At 39.7% G+C, this 18,746-nt stretch overlaps 1 protein-coding gene across 1 annotated transcript in view; it reads left to right on the plus strand.

Annotated features, from left to right (window-relative positions):
* Positions 1-18,746, plus strand: part of LOC109969021 (CUB and sushi domain-containing protein 1) — a 404,580-nt gene that overhangs the window by 368,474 nt on the left and 17,360 nt on the right. The window contains 7 exon segments of the mRNA XM_020615656.1: positions 1,404-1,577; positions 1,862-2,035; positions 5,077-5,265; positions 6,956-7,132; positions 10,526-10,711; positions 14,792-14,968; positions 15,489-15,668. Coding sequence (XP_020471312.1) covers positions 1,404-1,577; positions 1,862-2,035; positions 5,077-5,265; positions 6,956-7,132; positions 10,526-10,711; positions 14,792-14,968; positions 15,489-15,668 — 1,257 coding nt within the window.

Here is an 18,746-nt window from a genome sequence, read left to right on the forward strand (position 1 = left end):
GGTGGAGGAACACCTGGAAAGGTGGAGGTCTGCTCTAGAAAGAAGAGGAATGAAAGTCAGTCGTGGTAAGACAGAATACATGTGTATGAACGAGAGGGAGGGAAGTGGAACAGTGAGGTTACAGGGGGCTGAGGTCAAGAAGGTGCAGGAGTTTAAGTATTTGGGGTCAACAGTCCAGTGTGATGGGGAGTGTAGGAAAGAGGTGAAGAGGCGAGTGCAGGCAGGTTGGAGTGGGTGGAGAAAGGTGTCAGGAGTGTTGTGTGACAGAAGAGTGTCAGCAAGGATCAAAGGCAAAACATGTAAGCAAAACATGTTCCTCACAATTTTGGAAAGGCTATAATTTGCAATATCACAGTGTGTAACATGCAGTTTCTCACATTTCTTTGTGTTATATTCCGGAAGTACAGATATTGACACCGTTAATCACAGTTTGTGTCAAAGGAAAGCATGTCCACTGTTGTACACAGTTTTGTTATTCATGATAACAATCTTTTTTATCTGGTGGGTCCTAGTGGATTTACAAAACAAAACATCTGGGATAATGATTTTGGATAGATGGTGTTTTGAAAAGTCAAAAGAAATATCTGCTTTACATCACCAGTAAGCTCCGCTGAGAGCCAGAAAATCAATATTCTAGGTGCCTGTTTTATAGCATTAATCATAATTTTAAAAAGTATATCAAATCATTTGAGGAAAGAAAAATTGAAATCCTAAAACACTCAATGAGCACTAGACCTCAGTCTTTGACTTTATTAAGTTAACTTGACTGTGAAACACAGGTGATCTGTCTTTTAATAGTTGAAATGGTATAAAACTCATAATTTGAAAATAAGCATGGAAGTACAACAATTTAGGGGAAAAGATTTGACCTACTGTAGATTCTTTACAAGCACACTATCAGTTTGAATCACTTTACTTTGAATGCCAATCAGATGATTTTGTCATTCTGATGCACAATCCAGACCTAGTATATATGTAATCTATGTATCAAGTACAGTAAAAGAAGTCTCCACACCTAAAGCCTTAAGATGTTTTGTGAAATTTATGTGTTCAGGTTTTAATAAATCATGAAAGGATGCACAACCTCAAGTTAGAAATCCTTTAAATGTACTAATTTTAACAGACATTTAATGCATCTGTAATTGCTGCTTAGTTAGAACTGCAGCCACGGAGATGCCCTGTCTCTGAACATGGCAAATGCACTGATGACTTAACTTTCCTGGCATTTGGAATATTAGGTATTGAAACAGCTCCTGTACATTGTGTGGTGGTCTTACCGTTGAGCTCAAGTCGTACAGTAGTATGGGAACATTGAACCAGTACATTAAAGCCCAAGACAAGAAAATGAGTTTAAGTAGATTTTCACTTTTCTGCATTAATCTCTATCACTCTGTCTCTTCTAGCTGGTCACTGTGATGCTCCAGATCCTATAGTCAATGGCCATATTAGTGGAGATGGCTCAAGTTATCGTGACACAGTGGTGTACCAGTGCATGTTAGGATATCGGCTAATCGGCACATCAGTCAGAATCTGCCAACAAGACCATCGGTGGTCTGGAACAACACCTGTCTGTGTCCGTAAGTACTTTATGGTACCAAAACCACTATAAAATGTTTGTAGTGTTTCATAATTTACTGCTCTTTCATTTAATGGGAAAAGTTATTTTACTGTAAATCCATTACACACAAGAATCCTAAGAGAAATCACGCATTTTAGGTCTTAGGTTTAAATAACTCTTTCAGTGTTTCTGCATGTCATACTATGTTCCTGCCAAAAAATATTGTGTAAAATACAATAATGGCGTACATAATACTTTTTCCACACCTCCAGTTTCTCATGATACTTCTCCCTGCTCCCTCAGCAATCACTTGTGGTCACCCTGGCAACCCAGCCAACGGGCGCACCAATGGCAGCGAGTTCAACCTCAATGATGTTGTCAACTTCACGTGTAACAAAGGTTACATCCTCAGTGGGAATGCGCGTGCTCAGTGTCGACTCAACGGACAATGGAGCAGCCCCCTACCCGTCTGCAAAGGTCACTAACACATTTATTAACAGCGTTACAGACTTACTGCATGTACTGTGCAACCCTGTAAATGCTTTCTTCAGATTAGAGGACATATGATATGATGCTGTGGGCTTTTCTTCCACTTCACTACAGGCATGTATTAATTTTTTTAAGCTGCTGAGTAGAATATAGAATTGACAACGGAATAATTGTACCATAAATACATTTACTATTGAGCTGAATTTCACTGCAATCATGGTGGCGTGTGTACCTAAGTGTCTCTAAATAGACTAACAAACTCAAAAATGCACACACACACAGAGCTGGGTACATGTCCAGAGACCTGTTCTTCTCCTCTGCTAACCATGCATAGTCGTTGTATTATAGTTATGATACACTAAAACACAAACACACAGGCATTCTGCACAGTCATGAGAGTAGATCGATACGGCGTAGTTGCTCACATGGGTTTTCCATTGAAGGGATTCATCCTCGCTTGCTTGCTTTCTCAATCTCCTTCTTATCCCTCTCCCACTCGCTCTCCCTCCCAGCAGCAGCTGTCAATTATGAGAATGAAACTTTCTCTGTTCCCATCGGGTGCTAGGCACTCAGATGCACACACATATCCGTGTCCCCCATGGACTTGAATTTGAGTGAAAGTCTGTCTCCCCTGTGACATGTGGAAAATCAAAATCCACTGTTATTGGACTGGCATCCACCCGGAGAGCAGATCAGAGTAGAAGGGACCCAAAGAGAGAATTGAGAACAAAGAAGAACTCCAGAAAACAGAGCAGGCATGAAAAAAAGCTGTTTTGAAAAAACAGAGCAACATGGACAATCTGAATATGTACAACTGTGATTCAGAGTTTAATGCTCTAAAAGTATCCACACCAGCTTGGTGGTTGATCAGTAAAATTTCATCATGTTCAGAATTGGTTGATTATGATTAGATTCAGTTCCTGACACACACAAACAAATGCCACAGTTCACTTTACCAGGGTACAAAATCACTGCCTATTCACTATATTCGAGTTAGGAAAAACAGATAATGATAACACATTACAAACTTTCAGAAATCATGTTTTGTTTTTTGTAATTGCACACTTCAGGGAATATCAATAACAGGAGAGTTGGTGTGTTTAGATTAAGTATGAATAATTTAACAAAATACAGGTAAAATAAAATACATTTATTTTCTTGGCAAAAGCAGATGACTCCAACAGTCATGTTTTTGCAAAGAGATATAACTCTACAATGCATGAGCCAAACATTGCAATGGTCACCAGAATGTCGCCAGTTCAATCCCTGGACTAGCAGGATTAAATCTGGGTGGGATGTGTGACAAAGCAGTGCTTGTCCCACCCTCACTGACACCACTGTGGTGCCCTTGAGCGAGGCCCTTAACCCCAGCCGCTCCAGGGGAACTGCTCAGTGGCCACAGGTCAGTCTGTATGTGAACGTGGACAGGGTGTTCTTGAAATACGAAAGGAGGCTTCTCAGTGGACCTACCCTGAAAAAGTAAAGGTTTAAAAAATGAGTAGGAGTATATTGTATTTGCATTAATTTAATGAGAAAGTACTACAAACAACAACAGAAACAGCCCATTATTTATCACAGGGCACATGTACAAGGTCATACAGCTGAACTACAAAACCCATACGCTTGAATGTGCCAGTGTTTTAACCTGGAGAGTTTTAGGAGACAACACAAGCTCACTGTAGAATTTCTCTCAAATCAGCTTTTTTGGGAACTGCACTAACTGGAAACACGTATTGCAGCTATTTCCCAGCATTCCAACTACTGTTAAGTGAACTCAGTGTTCTGTGTTATTCATCTGTCTTTAAAGATTATTTTATGCTAAAATTATACTGAAGATAGCTTTCAGACATCATATCTCCATCTGAATATGGTGGCTTCCCCCTTGTATCACATGACCTGAATGCTGTGTACTGATTCGCTGAACCCGCTCTGATCAAGAACAATACTGTTGTTTAATGTTCTCCATTTTCAATAGGAAATGTGTTTTTTTTGGACAAAACAAATTGACGGGAGATTGACAGGCGGATCGGTGCAGCTTCTGCAGTAATGCGATCGATGTACCGGTCCGTCGTGGTGAAGAAGGAGCTGAGCTGTAAGGCGAAGCTCTCGATTTACTGGTCAATCTACGTTCCGACTCTCACCTATGGTCATGAACTTTGGGTTATGACCGAAAGGGCAAGATCCCGGATACAAGCGGCTGAAATGAGCTTCCTCCACATCGAGAGGAGCCAGCTGAGGTGGCTCGGGCATCTGTTTCGGATGCCTCCTGGGCGCCTTCCTAGGGAGGTGTTCCGGGCATGTCCAACTGGGAGGAGGCCCCGGGGAAGACCCAGGACACGCTGGAGGGACTATGTCTCTCGGCTGGCCTGGGAACGCCCCGGCATTCCCCCGGAGGAGCTGGAGGAAGTGTCTGGAGAGAGGGAAGTCTGGGCACCTCTGCTTAGACTGCTGCCGCCCCCGCGACCCGGTCCCGGATAAGCGGAAGAAAATGGATGGATGGATGGAAACAAATTTCAGATTTAGAATGTGCTGTTAAGAATAGCCACAGCTTCATTTTTTGAGAATGACATTTATATGTTTTTGCACTTGCAATCATTTATGGTCCTCAGAGACCCCAGTTTTGTCAAATATCAAGTTTGAAATCTGTGTACTATATGTGGCCCTAAAAATTCCACACAGTTGATCCAAAAATGTGTATCGTTTGGAATGCACATGACTTTCTGCTAACAATCCCACAGTGCAATTCCTTGTATGTTATGGATGCAAAAATTACAGTCACGCAAACAATACACGTCAGTGATAACATGTTAATAATCAGGGCTTACTGCCCATACTCAGTAACCTCTTGAGTGTCTATTATATAGGGAGCACTGAACAGTTTTTACAAATTAAGAAAGATTTTTGAAGTCTTTTTTTTTCTTTCTCTTAAATACTGCAGTATATGCAGTAGTATTTGACTTGTGTTTGTCACACATCCCACCCATTTATATACTTGAGGTTCAAGCTGTGTTTTCTGCTGTCTTCCGCAGTGGTGAACTGTACAGACCCCGGCCACGTGGAGAACGGTGTGCGTCAGTCTGGCCTGCGTTACCCAGAAATCTTTAGCTATGGTGTAACTGTGGCAATCCACTGTAAACGAGGCTTCTACCTGCTAGGCTCTGCAGTCCTCACATGCCAGCATGATGCACGGTGGGACCGACCAATCCCCCGCTGCTTAGGTATGTACAGACAAACAGAAGTCATTTGAAACAATGACAATACACATTTAGAAGACAAATGAGACAGAAGCAGAGGCAGAGAGAGCAAAAGATTGGAATTCATAGGCATATGATGAAAATATCCATCCTGTTGTGGAAAGGTTACAGTTTTTCAGAATTCTGTAAGAAACAATAAAGTCTACACAAGTTTGTCACGCTGAACACAGTTAGTCATAGGCATGTGGATTTTTATTCTCTTTATATTTGCAGGGAATGTCATTTGAACGTTTAAATGGCTTGAAGAGCCACTGGGAGGAAGATGAGGAGTGAATAAGAAACTGAGAAAATAAGAGGGGATTCAAGGGAGAAAATGGGGGCAAGTAATCATAAAAGGAGGGAGAGAGTAGTATTTGTGTTGATGTGTGTATGTGCCTGTCTACGGAAAGAAAAGGTGAGCCTGTGTCTTTTAGGGCAAAAGTTGTTCTTGTCAGAGAGATACCGTGGCTGATAGAAACACAGAGATTAAACAGAGAAGGAGGCTCACTCAGAGATGGAGAGAGAAACACAGAGAGGCGAACAGATCTGCAGAAGGAGGAGACAGTAACAGAGAAATAACAATGAGGAATTAGACAGAGAGGGAGCGAGGTGCAGACACTGGTGAGTGTTTGCAACTGCATCAAACATTACATTCAAGAGAGAAAAGGTTTCAGTGGAAAACTGGGGGGAGGGCTGATGACTGGGGGACAAGGAGAGGATGAAGTAATACAATTTGGGGGTAAAGGGAGATACAAGAGGGCCAGTCATTTGGCAGAAATAGAAAATTGAGAGCACTTTCATATCTCTGTCCTCCAGAAAGCTGTCCTCTGTTAAATGCCATTTTTTTCAAAATTGAGAGAAAAAACAAAGATTGTTTTCACTGATTCCCATTGCTTTGACTCTGTGGAACAACTTCTACCAGTTTACAGCACTGAGGAGAGGGGGAGAGATTTTTTCTCTGTTTTCTAGCTGTAGTGATTTAGATTTGAGATCAGTGGTTGTTTCTGTTTCACTCAGGTAATTAAACACAATCAATAAGCTTTACTGGAATGATTATATACTGTCATACAGTGTAAACAAGGCAGTGTGTGTTCTGTTTAATCGTGCGTATGCACAAATTATATTATTAAAATCACACAAAAAACCTTAACCAATGTGTTATGCAGCTTAACCTAAGGTTTAAGTTGCAACATACTGTAAATAGTACATGGGCTTCATTATAACTGCAGTTGAGTCTAGAGGACAGGTATATCAAACTGTTCATGATTTTATTTTACTGCATAACAGACAACCACAACATCCTCACCCCTTTTCTATGTAAGAACCTTTGTTGCATGTCATGCACCTCTCTCTTGATATCGATCTCTTCATCAAATGAAAGAAAAATGCCTTTAAAATAAAGCAAAAAAAGCTTCTTTGTTTTGTTTGTTTTGAGCAGTAAATAACAAAAATGAATTTCATCATTGACAGAGCTCACAGAGCCCTCGTTCTTTCTCTCAGTCCTGTGTGCAAACGTTTATACAAAAACAACAAACAAACAACACCACCCAGTCATCTCCTGCAGTGACCCAGCTACCTAACAGCATATGATCCTGAATCAGTAGTTAGAAAGAATCCCACACACATACACACTAACACCCTTTCTCTCTTTCGTTCAATCTCTTACTGTCTCTAGCTATTTCCTGTGGTGACCCGGGTGTACCCCCTAATGCAGTAGTAACTGGAGCCCACAGCTGGACATACGGTTCAGTGCTGCAGTACTCCTGTCTGCCTGGAGGGTTGCTGGTGGGCAACACCACTCGCCACTGTCAGGAAGATGGCACATGGAGTGGAGCGCCACCATACTGCACCGGTAAAGGCACACCAGTCCATAAATCAGTATGCTAGTCAGTCACATTGTCATTCAGTTTCACACAGGCTGTTCAAAATGGAAGGCATGTAGACTATCTGGTTTGTAGGGTGCTTCTAAGTCTAAAGCAAAAATTCTTATTGAAATCAACAGCATCTATACTTTGAGTGGAGCAAAGGAGCATGCATTATGAAATGACCAGACATGCTGTTTTGATCAAATTGTCTGCAAAAAAACAAACCTGACCCAAAGAATGTAGTTATTTAGGTAGTGAGCAAAAGACAGGACCAGTTCAGCTGCCACAGAATAGTATCATATCCCATTAAAATGAGGCATATCACACAGGAATGTTAGTCTGAAGATATCTTCACTGTGACGTTGCTCCAGCATAATATAGTGCATGTCACCTGTAGCCTGTACTATGCAAAATGACAATAACAGGTAGCAACAAGTACTGGCAGGGAACTATGACTGACACTTTTCAGCACACTGGTGCATTTGTCATTTTCATTTTAGCATTTCATAGCAATTTCAAGCACTTATTGCACTGACAAGGTTTTGCTTATTGATTTTAGATCAGTCAGGAGAATGTACTCATGCAGTTAAGAGACCGCTGCTTATAGCTGAAGGCTATTATTTAAATCTAGCCACAGGAGTACACTTTGCAATTACCACAATTTCAGACATACTGTAAATAACATACCAGAAAGTTTTTTTTTTTTTTTTTTTTTGGTGAGTTATTTTGGTAATTGCAAAGTTAGTTAACTCATTTAGTAAATAAAAAAACTGTAGCAAGCTATTTTCATACAGTATTTAAATGTAATTAATGTATGTAATACATATTAAAGTAAATATAGGTCAATATTTTTCATATTAATAAAAAAAATGCAAACCATAATGAAAGTTAGTATTGAGCTCAGTGTCTACCCCTTTAAACATTAGTATCTTTTTTAACATTAGAAATTTTTTATTTTCTATAATTTTACAGTAATATTCTGACACCCCAGCTGCCAGAATATTACAATTTTTTTAAACATTGTTTTTTACAGTGTAACACAAGTCATCATTTGATGTTCATGCTTGTACGAGTGATAATGTGAAGTGACAATACTATGAATTTACATATACAAACAAAACGAGATGATTATGTGTTACTAGCCTAAACTGAGTGCTGATGTATCCTGACTTGAGTTGGTTGCGTAAGAAACAGGCAGGAGAATGAAGGCCGACGAGTGCTGGTTTACTACTCAGGTTGTGACTGCTGCTCTACAGTAGGCTTATGCAGATCCCACAACACTACAACTCATCATTTCCAAGCACAGCATCAACTGTCTGCAGCTGAAATGCAATAAGCGTTCTCTGCTGGCCTCAAAACAGAGCGCTCAGCAGGACAGAATCCATCCTGCAGCTTGAAGCCCTCATTAAGATGCAAGACGCTGCATTTGCGACGTACCCTGTTAAACTCACAAATCCCTACCGATGGAATTTAAGCTGTTGAAATTGTGATGCGCTCAGTGCTTTTAAAGATAGAAATTTGTTATAGCCTACATGCAAAGTACAGTTCTACAAAGTCTGTGTGTCTGGGCGTGTGTGTCTGCATATCATTGTATATGAAAGACTGAGTAGGCAGAGAGATTATGAGTTCACTAATGTCACAAACCACTTCAGGTGGTTTACATGTGTCTTGCTATTGTGTTTTAGTGACACTACCAGTCAGGGTTTGGACACACTTTCCCAGGTGTGTTCAAACTTTGATCGGTAATGTACCTTAAACTTTATTATGGACACAGCAGTGGGGGATCTGTAGAACACAACACGGTACAATAAGTTAATTACTGTACACATACACATGCAATACACACACAAACATTCACTGTAACTAAACACTTGCTTAGAGGCTTGAATGCCCATGATTCCTTATTCTGGATAACAATCAGATGGACCCGAGTTCAGAGTTACAGCTAAGACAGGATTGTCTGTATATTTAGATAACCTACTGTACACATACATCTATATAGACAATTTCATGTTACAGCAGAGTGGGTGGGTACGCCAACATCTACAAATAACTGTCTTGTGCTGCAGCTTCTTGGAGCTTTAAATAACAGCCTCATACTTACTGTCATTACATGCGTTATAGTCTCTGCATGCTGCCTTTTCTGTAGCAGCACTGCAGGTGGGCAGTACACGGGTGGTTGTTGGGGGGGTAAAAAGTTTTGAATAGAGAGGTCCTCACGGTCACTGAGTACATCCTACTGTAAATTTATGAGCCAGCATTTTAGGTTGTGTGTGTAACTTTCAGCACTGTCTATAAATGTCCTTATCATCTGATAGATCATTGGGTAAATAATGACCCAAATATTTAATCTCATTTCACTCCTTAAGGGCAACACCAAGCAAGAAGGAATCAGGAAATACTAGTTTTCTGTTTTCCTTACTTCTTATAGTCATAATATTCTTATTAAGGTTGTGTTTGATGGGAGAATCTATACCATAGTGTACTGTGAACAAACCGTCAATAACTGTTGGGGAAACTACTTGGAAAATGTAGTTTTGCAGACTATCAATTACTTCACACTGGAGAAGGTTAAACTACAGCAAAGTTACTCTAGAGAGAAATGTTGTTCAGGAAACTTGGAATGTTTCTTAGAAAAAGCAGTTCAAACCTTATTGTAAAAGGTGATAAAACTGACTATGTGCATGTGATACAAAACATCATAACAGAAAACTCACATGCCAGCAAAAAGTGACACTCAGTTGAGCTTATTTACCTGAGACAAAAACCTGTCCTAAACAAAACTATCCCATCTGGGCTTTCCACAATGATGGCATATATTTCTTGTAAATAAATTATATAATTACACCTTGTCCATTTAACTGACTTTAGCACTGGTTTAAAAATATGAGCCTTTTGTGTTACTTGCCAGTTTTGCAACATCTGATTTCTAATGTTAAATGCGACTCAGTCTAATTTAACCAAGGAGGAGCTTAAAGAATACACTTTTGACTGATGCCTTGGTGGAAAGTAGTGAACTACCAACCGCCTTTTGGATAAGAACAACTCATGTGTCATATAAACAAGAGATTCTGCTCTGAGAAATAGTAGATAAGCCCATTTAGATCAGTGTTCAAACTGTTCATATGGTCTAAAAGGTATAAATTCAAGGCTGTTTTAGTTCTTAATCTATAGATTAGATTAGGTTAGGTTAGATTAGATTAGATTAAACTTTATTGTCATTACACATGTAACAACAACGAGTTTAGCATCTAACCAGAAGTGCAATAACAGTGATAATCTATAGCATCTAAAGAAGCATGGGTATCATCTGTACAAATGCAGTAGAGCTGATATTGTGTTTTCAGTACATTAACTTTATGTTTGTTTTGTTGCTATAGGTGCCAGTACAGGAATCTGTGGAGACCCAGGGATCCCTCCCCACAGTGCCCGTCTAGGAGGGGAAGAATTTAAAACCAAGAGCCTGCTGCGTTTCAGCTGTGAGGCGGGATATAGTCTGATTGGCTCTGCGGAGAGGACGTGTCTTCACAATGGCACCTGGAGTGGCATGCAGCCTTTCTGTCAAGGTGGGGGAGTGGTACTATAGTTGGTACTCTTTTAGAATCCTATAGTGCAACTCACACTTCAAACAGCATACACAACACCTTTTTTCATAGACATTTTCAGTTCCATCACAGAACTGCTCCTGCATTCTGTAGTACTGAGTGCCAAAGCCATGGCTTTCTCGTGGATATTTATGTTTGTATATCCTGTGTTCTACGTATTGTAGAAGCATCTTTTACTGGCCTTGTTTTATAGTAAAAGGCTTCTGTTAGTTTTATACAAGGGACTTGGGTGTGACAGCATATCCTTGAGACTGAACTATATGTATAGAAAACATCATACACTTGGATAGAAAGTTGTTTCATTTACCATTACCTTTGGGTTTCTTATAAAACACTGCTGTAAATATAAACATTGTTGTACAATGAAGCAGTGCAGATTTAGTAAACACCACAGCACATTTGTTATATGTGGACTTAGTTATTTAGATTTTTTTGTGAAAATAAATCAGCTTGGGGGGCCTCTAAACAGCTTCTTCTTCAGAGAATACAGTAGCATTAGGCTATTTGGCTTGTTAATGAGAATAAGCAACTAATCCACTACCAAACATACTGTAGGTGAAACCACATTATGACCATTATACACTGTACATTGTGTATGACAGTTGCATCAGAAAGTATTCAGAGCTCTTTGTTCTTTGCACATTTTACTGTGTTGCATATTGTGTGCCAATTTTGCCCTTCAATCTACATCCAGTATCCTTTAATGGTGCAAACATTTGAAAAATGTTTAATTTATTAAAAATCAAAAACTAAAATCTTCCATTTATAAAAGTCTTCATACCCTTAATGCAGTACTTTCTAGAAGACCCTTTGGCAGTAGTTACAGCTTCAGGATTCCTTGAGTAAGTCTCTACAAGCTCTGTACACCTGGATTTGTGCAGTTTATCCCCTTCTTCCTGGCAGATCTTCTCAGGCTCTGTCAGATTTGACGGGAAGCGTCTGTGGACAGCCATCTTCAGATCTCTCCACAGATGTTTGGTGGGGTTTAAGTCTGGGATTTGGCTGAATCACTCAGGGACAGTCAGAGACTTGTCCTGAAGCCACTCTAGTGTTGTCTTGGCTGTGTGCTTCAGGTCATTGTCATGCTGAAAGGTGAATTAGCGCCTGAGTCTTGGGTCATGTGCACTCTGGAACAGGTTTTCTTCAAGCACCTTTGTATTTGGCTGCATTCTTCATCCCCTCAGTTCTGACCAGTTTCCCTATCCCTGCTGCTAAGAAGACCACCACCACCGCCTCAAGCATAATGCCACCACCACCATGCTTTAGTGTAGAGATGACATTAACATGTGCAGGGATCTTAATACTGAAGCAACTGTGCATATAAATGTATAAATGACATTTACATATTGTTTACAGTACATGTATGCATTCAAATGTATGTTATTCATGAACTAAAGTACAATTAATACATGTATAGATAAATGTACTATTGCTAAATATATTGTTAAATGTATTACGTGTATAAGTTTAACTTCAGCTACATATGTTGTTCTTGATTTTGCACTTTCACAAGCTGCAGTTTTTAATTCGCACAGCAGCAAGACCCAAAAATAAACCTGATCTAATATGTCAGCAAAATACTAAAGCATCATTTTGTGCTCACATAATGTATAAGGTTTGTAGCAGTCGAAGTTTTTAAAAGTTAAGGAGTTTCAAGTTTGTGTGTTTGTTTGCATGTTTTCATCTGTGTGGCCCAGATACAAAGGATTGAAGCGTGTCACCCTTAACTCACTGAGCTGGATCTTCCACAGCACTGTGGTAATAATGCAGAGTGGTACATCCTATACAACAGCAGTTTTCAAAGACACTCTTTAAACCCATGGAGGTTTAAAGGAAATTAAAGTGGGTCCCCAAAGTGCTGTAGTGGCACTGAAATCCTAAGTCGCTGCCTGTGTTATCTTTCCTATTACTGACAGTGTTAGGTACACTGAATAAAACACGACTGACACTGACTCCATTGCGTTCTGACCAGACTTCAGATCAAGGTAGACAGATGAGCTGTACTAACAGTAATCTGAGTGGACTGGGGCAGGAACACTGAGTCATACCATTTTGGTGTACTCGTGTATGTAAAATTTTGTTCATTAATTTTGATCTGCTGATTTATTAGAAAAAGTCATGGCACTCTTCACAGTGGTACTACTTGGAAATTGATGTTTAAAATCACTCAGCATGTTAATAGAAATCCATAATGTTATTTTCTTTCTAGCCAGCAATCATTGTTTACAGATTGTGTCTCAATTCTTTAACCCTCTTCCAGCACAACAAGCCAACACTGTGGACAGAGTGTGGTTAAGACTGTTTGACAGTTAAGCACTGAGTTTTACTTGATTTGGCTACATTTACTGAATTGCTAACAAAATCTCACCCTCTAGCTTTACAGACACCCAAACACACACACACACACACACGCACACACCTTAGAGGTACTGTATATGTGTGTTTGTGTGCGTGCCAATGTCTGTGTTTGTGTAATAACTTATGTCTGTCTTGTTTTTCATTAAGCTAATAGTGGTGAAAAGCTGATTCAGAAAGGATGAGACATCTATCACTTGCAACACAAACACAAAGAAATCCATACACACATCCCGACAAATACACACCCAAATACAGACAGTTTCTCACAGCACTTACAGTGAAAACACACAGAAACAAATAGTAAGCTGCCACAGACACACACACACACACACACCAAAGAGCCTCGCATGATGTGCTCCACCCACACACTCTGTGACACACACACACTCTTGGACAGAGCTTTTAAGGCTCTGACTAATGAATCTCATCACTATGCGTTTGATTGTTACAGGTCGTTAGCTGTCACGATTTTATTAGTGAAATGTGCTGTGGTTGTTTGCTAATTCCTGTCTGTTAATGTGCTGTGCCAGCAAACTTGAGATGGATGGATCACTAGTTTAGACCTGAGACACAGTCCTTCTCCATCTGCATTCTTGTGTTTTACAATCTAACAGACCACCAATGGTTCAGACACAAAGAAAACAAGGATAAATGAAGACCCTAGCGCTCGCCAAAAAGACATTTTTCCGTCCCACAAGAAAGTGAAAATCTAAGATTCACTCTGAGAACAGCACATTATATTGGTCTTATTATACATACTGTTGAATCAGCTGTGAAGATGACACTGGTGTATCTAAATAGATTAATATATATTCTCTGTGCTCTCATCACTAAAATAAATTCTCCCCAAGATAATTTGGGAAGGACATTGCCCATGACTACTGACTGATAATCAGCTTCACAAAACCGTCTGCATGATGGCAGCATGGTGGCGCAGTAGCATTTTCACCTCGGAGCAAGAAGGTTCCAGGTTCTCGCCTTTCTGTTTGGAGTTTGCATATTCTCCCTGTGCCTGCGTAGGTTTTCTCCAGGTACTCCAGTTTCCTCCCACAATCCAAAGACATGCAGCTTAGGTTGATTGGAGACTCTAAATTGCCCGTAGGAGTGAGTGCAGGTGTGTGTGGTTGTCTGTCTCTAAGTGTCAGCCCTATGATAGACTGGTGACCTGTCCAGGGTGGACACCGCCCCTCACCCAGTGTCCGTTGGGATTGGCCCCACCCCCTGCAACCCTCTTTAGCATAAGCCATATACTGTAGATAATGGATGGATGGGTGGACTTTCTGCATGACTATTGCTGCTTCTTACTGTTATTTGTCATTTCCAAAACTGTTGGATATCTTAACAGAGTGATCTTATGAAAATCACTGTTGCATACCTATCTGCATATCTTGGTTTTTAACTGGAGGAAACACCTGTCCTTGGAGCATCTTATGCACTGTGTTTCTCAGTAGTATTTTGCCAGCTTTCTGCAAAAATCTGCTGTACATCTGCCATAAAATACTGGGAATCAATTCAACACCCTTTAGTTATTAATCATCCTCACTACCTCAAGGACATACAGTATTTTATGCTATTTCCCGCTGACTCCAGTGATCAGTCTTGAGTGACAGCAAAGCAGTATTGCTCACACTGATATTATCACTATGATTAATCACCACTGTTGAATATTTCCTAATTTTTCAGCTGTATCCTGTGGTAACCCTGGCACCCCAGCACACGGCAGAATTGTCTTCAGTGATGGCATCACCTTTGGCAGCTCGGTAGCTTATGCTTGCTGGGAAGGTTATAAAACATCAGGCCTGACCACCAGACACTGCACTACAAATGGGACATGGACAGGACAGCCCCCAGATTGCACTGGTAGGATAGGTTTCATATTATTGCTTAATTACTGATATTATAATTAGTGGTAAGACTGTGGGGTGCAGTCATTACTATAAAATTTTGCAAAGGTTGAACAAGCTTTATTAGCTGTAGCACTAATATACTACTATGAATAATGTCAGCGTTGGTACATGCATAGTCATATCTTTGTAGGAAAGGATTTGAGTAAAGGATTTGAGAGTAGCATAAATTGTTCATGGACTGAGCAGATACACTGTACAAAGTTGCTGTACAGGGGTTTAGGAGAAGAAGAAGAGGGTGGGAGGTGGATGTTAATGAAGCCAGTGTGTAAGAAAAGCAGGTAGAAGTGAAACATTGTTTTTTCAGAATATATGAAAGCACATCAATTTATAGTTACAGTAAAACATTAAATTATTAAAAGATTGAAAATGTTACTGCCCTGCTGCCCTACTGCTGGAGCAACACCATCTGACTGATGTATACTGTGCGTACATTATTTAAAAATTGTCCCTAAACATTCTTTCACTCTCATTAGTGGTCAGTTGTGGAGACCCTGGGCCTATAGCCAATGGGATCTATCTAGGAAGTGAGTTTACCTTCAACCACACAGTGACCTACCACTGTAACCCTGGACACCTGGCGGAGCCACCTGGACACAGCATTCTTCGCTGCACTAAAGATGGAACCTGGAATCAAACTAAACCCAGTTGCAAAGGTAAGAACATGAGTAACACCCTTAATAACTGCTTCTAAAGTGAAAGTAACAAACAAGAACATCAGCTTTTGTGTGTGCATAAAGATAGAACCCACAATGAGGCATCTGATTCTTGCAAATGGGTTTTTAATTTCCAGTACAACCCAACCAGCATTAGTTCTTTTGAAGCAGATAATCATATTTGTATAATTTGAAAATATATGAGATATGCTTTTTAAATAAAAAATAACCTTGTGAAACATAGCACTATCAGCAAATGTTTTTGTACATCAATAGTTTTTGAAAAATTAAATTAGCATAAATTAGAAATATCAATTTAAAAAACTTAAGAGTCAAAATAGGACTCAGAAATGTAAAAATTAAGCTTTTAAAGCGAAACTAAATTGAACTATACTGAACTATATACTACAAAAATCTATACAAGTGTCATGTGCTGTACTGTATTATAAACAGATGATACTGACATTCCATCACAATCAATAATTCATCTTTATGCATGATTGTATCTTTAATGTACTTCTTTGGGTTTGTCTATGAAATGCAAGCGAAGTATTATCGCTTTCAAGAGACTGTACCTGAATATCAAGTATATATACAGCATACCAAGAAATAATTATATTTGATACAATAATTAAACACCATAAACAACTTGGACTACAAGCAGAAAATGTGTCAGGTCTCAATGCAATAGTAATCTTAACTTATTATAGTTTTTGTAATAGAGCTGTGCACTTTCAGCAAAAAAGCCCCACAAAACATGTTGCAATTTAAATAAGAGCAATTATATTTCAATGCAAGCTGCCATACTAAAATAATAGATAGTTACTATAACAGTGCATTGAAAAGGGGGCAAGTAAAGGTCAACATTGTGCCTTACAATAACCAAGTTTTAAATTTAGGGTTTATTTCATGAAACCCTTGTTTTTCACAAACACAAAGAAGGAAATATAAAAGAATGCATTAAAGTAAAATGAGTCCGAGTTTTACAGCAACCCGTATTCAGAGATTAGGCTATGATATTCAACAAGAGTATAAAGGAATGCTTCCTGAGATTGTCCCTGCCGCTTCTTCCCACAAAAAGAAAATCTCCTGCTGGCTCCTGCAGTTGCAGAGGCTTTGAACTCAGATGAAAAAACTGAGAAAGCAGGCAGTGGGGCTACTGAGAGGGAACCAGAGAGAAATGCAGCAAGAGGGGAACACTGAGAAGTAAAAGCTGCTGTAGGTGATAGAAAATGAGACTTGGGTAGGAAATTGATAAGTCCAAATTAGAGGGGAAAGAAAGAATGGGACAGAGATGGAGATACAGGTGGAAAAAGGCCAAATGTCCTCCATCTCCTTCTGTTTCTCTTTCCTTTTCTCCTCTGCCCTCATTTGCTCCTAACTTTTCTCTTCCTCTCTATTTCTACTGATCACACCTTTTTGTTCAGCTTCCATATTTTCATCCCCTGCATTTTTCCCTCAAGTCTGATCTTGTTTCTTCACACACAAGAACATATTGAATGAAGAAGCTGTAATCTATAAAGGTGTAGCTCGACAGGGAAGATGAATCAAGTGAGGCTGAGAAACAAGGAGAACAATGAGGAGGAGGGATGGGGCAAGAGGGAGAGAAAGACAGACTGAGGGAGTTAAAGGAGGAGCAAGAAGGAGGAAGAATTGAAGGGATGAAGTAGTGGAAGAAAACATGAGAATAATGTAAAGATTAAAAGTTAAAAATTGGAGGTGGAAAAAGAAAGTCAGCCGAATGAATGAAAAAGGAAAAAGAGAATGTGATGAGCAATCAGCAGAAAGCGAGAGAGGAAGCGAGTGATGGGAGAAACAAAGAAAGGCAAATCAATACCTGCCCCCAAACCTGTAAACACACAGTGAGAGAGGGATTAGGCCCATAAAATGTGCTTGCAAGGTGAATTGCACCTGGAGAGATATGCCCAAAAGATGAAGAGAGGGAGAGAGAGGCGGTAATGATGTGAAAAGGATACCAAGAGAGCAGTGGAAGAGGATAAAAGAGGACTGGAGCTGGGACAGAAGGACGAGGAAGAAAGATGTGGGGAGGATGAGAAGGAGGACTGGAGGGAAAGATTGAAAAAGAAGCAGGAAGACAGATAGGAGGCAGAGGGCCTGTGGAGATGTGAGAGGAAAGAAGAGAGGGTGGAGAAAAGGAAAGGATCGCAGCAGCAGAAGGAAGAGCAGAGATGTGTAAGCAGGCAGGGATGAGAGTTACTCCTCCAGACTCATGTTTCAAATATTTTTATTTGGAAGAGCTCATGGAATACAAAATCAGAGCCTCATAAGATATCCAAATGCACTGCTTCCTTTCAAATATATGAGGCACAAACCAAATATACAAGCACTGTCAATAAAAACACATTAAAAATAGGAAGAACAAATACATACTGTATATGAAAGTTGAAATTAATAAGTTCCAACCCACCATCCCTGACAAGTGCTCTCAGGAAGTGCTAAAGATTACTGTATGTGCAGTACAACTGATCTGTTCACCCTGTTTCATATAAGAAATCATTGATCTGAAGATCTTTTCAAATTCTTCCAGACTCATGAGAGGCCAAGCTAGTCTGCTCACAACAAGGAAGAGACACAGAGAGAAAATAAAAGAGTTCAGAAACCTTCAATTACAGTCGAGTGTGTTCTTTGGGAATCAGAGACCTGCACAAATATTGGTCTGGATTATTTACTGCTGAACTCAATAAGTGCTTTATTCTAGGGTTTGATGCCAAACAACAAAGTTGTTTTTAGTGAGAAGAAAACATTTATTCTGTTATTAATTTCAGTCCCTGTTAGCTGCTGGTTAGGCTACTCTCTATTGTTCTTGCAGTCGCACAACAAAACATGATGAATGGCATGCTTTAAGAAAGTGGGATTTGCCATCGACTTGTGTGCAGGCTTGTGTGTGTTTTTAATTGCACTAACAACAAGCAGAAATAGAGTGAAGAAAAATAACATGGAAAAATGAATCACTTCTTTCAAGTCTGTGAGGATGACTTTGAGGAAATGCAGGAGTTTTTAAAGACATCTGACATACAATGGGGTCCAGAAACTACAAGGTAACCATATATATATATA

Source organism: Monopterus albus, unplaced genomic scaffold (assembly GCF_001952655.1).
Source record: "Monopterus albus unplaced genomic scaffold, M_albus_1.0 scaffold168.1, whole genome shotgun sequence".
In the NCBI taxonomy this organism is placed as follows: Eukaryota; Metazoa; Chordata; class Actinopteri; order Synbranchiformes; family Synbranchidae; genus Monopterus; species Monopterus albus.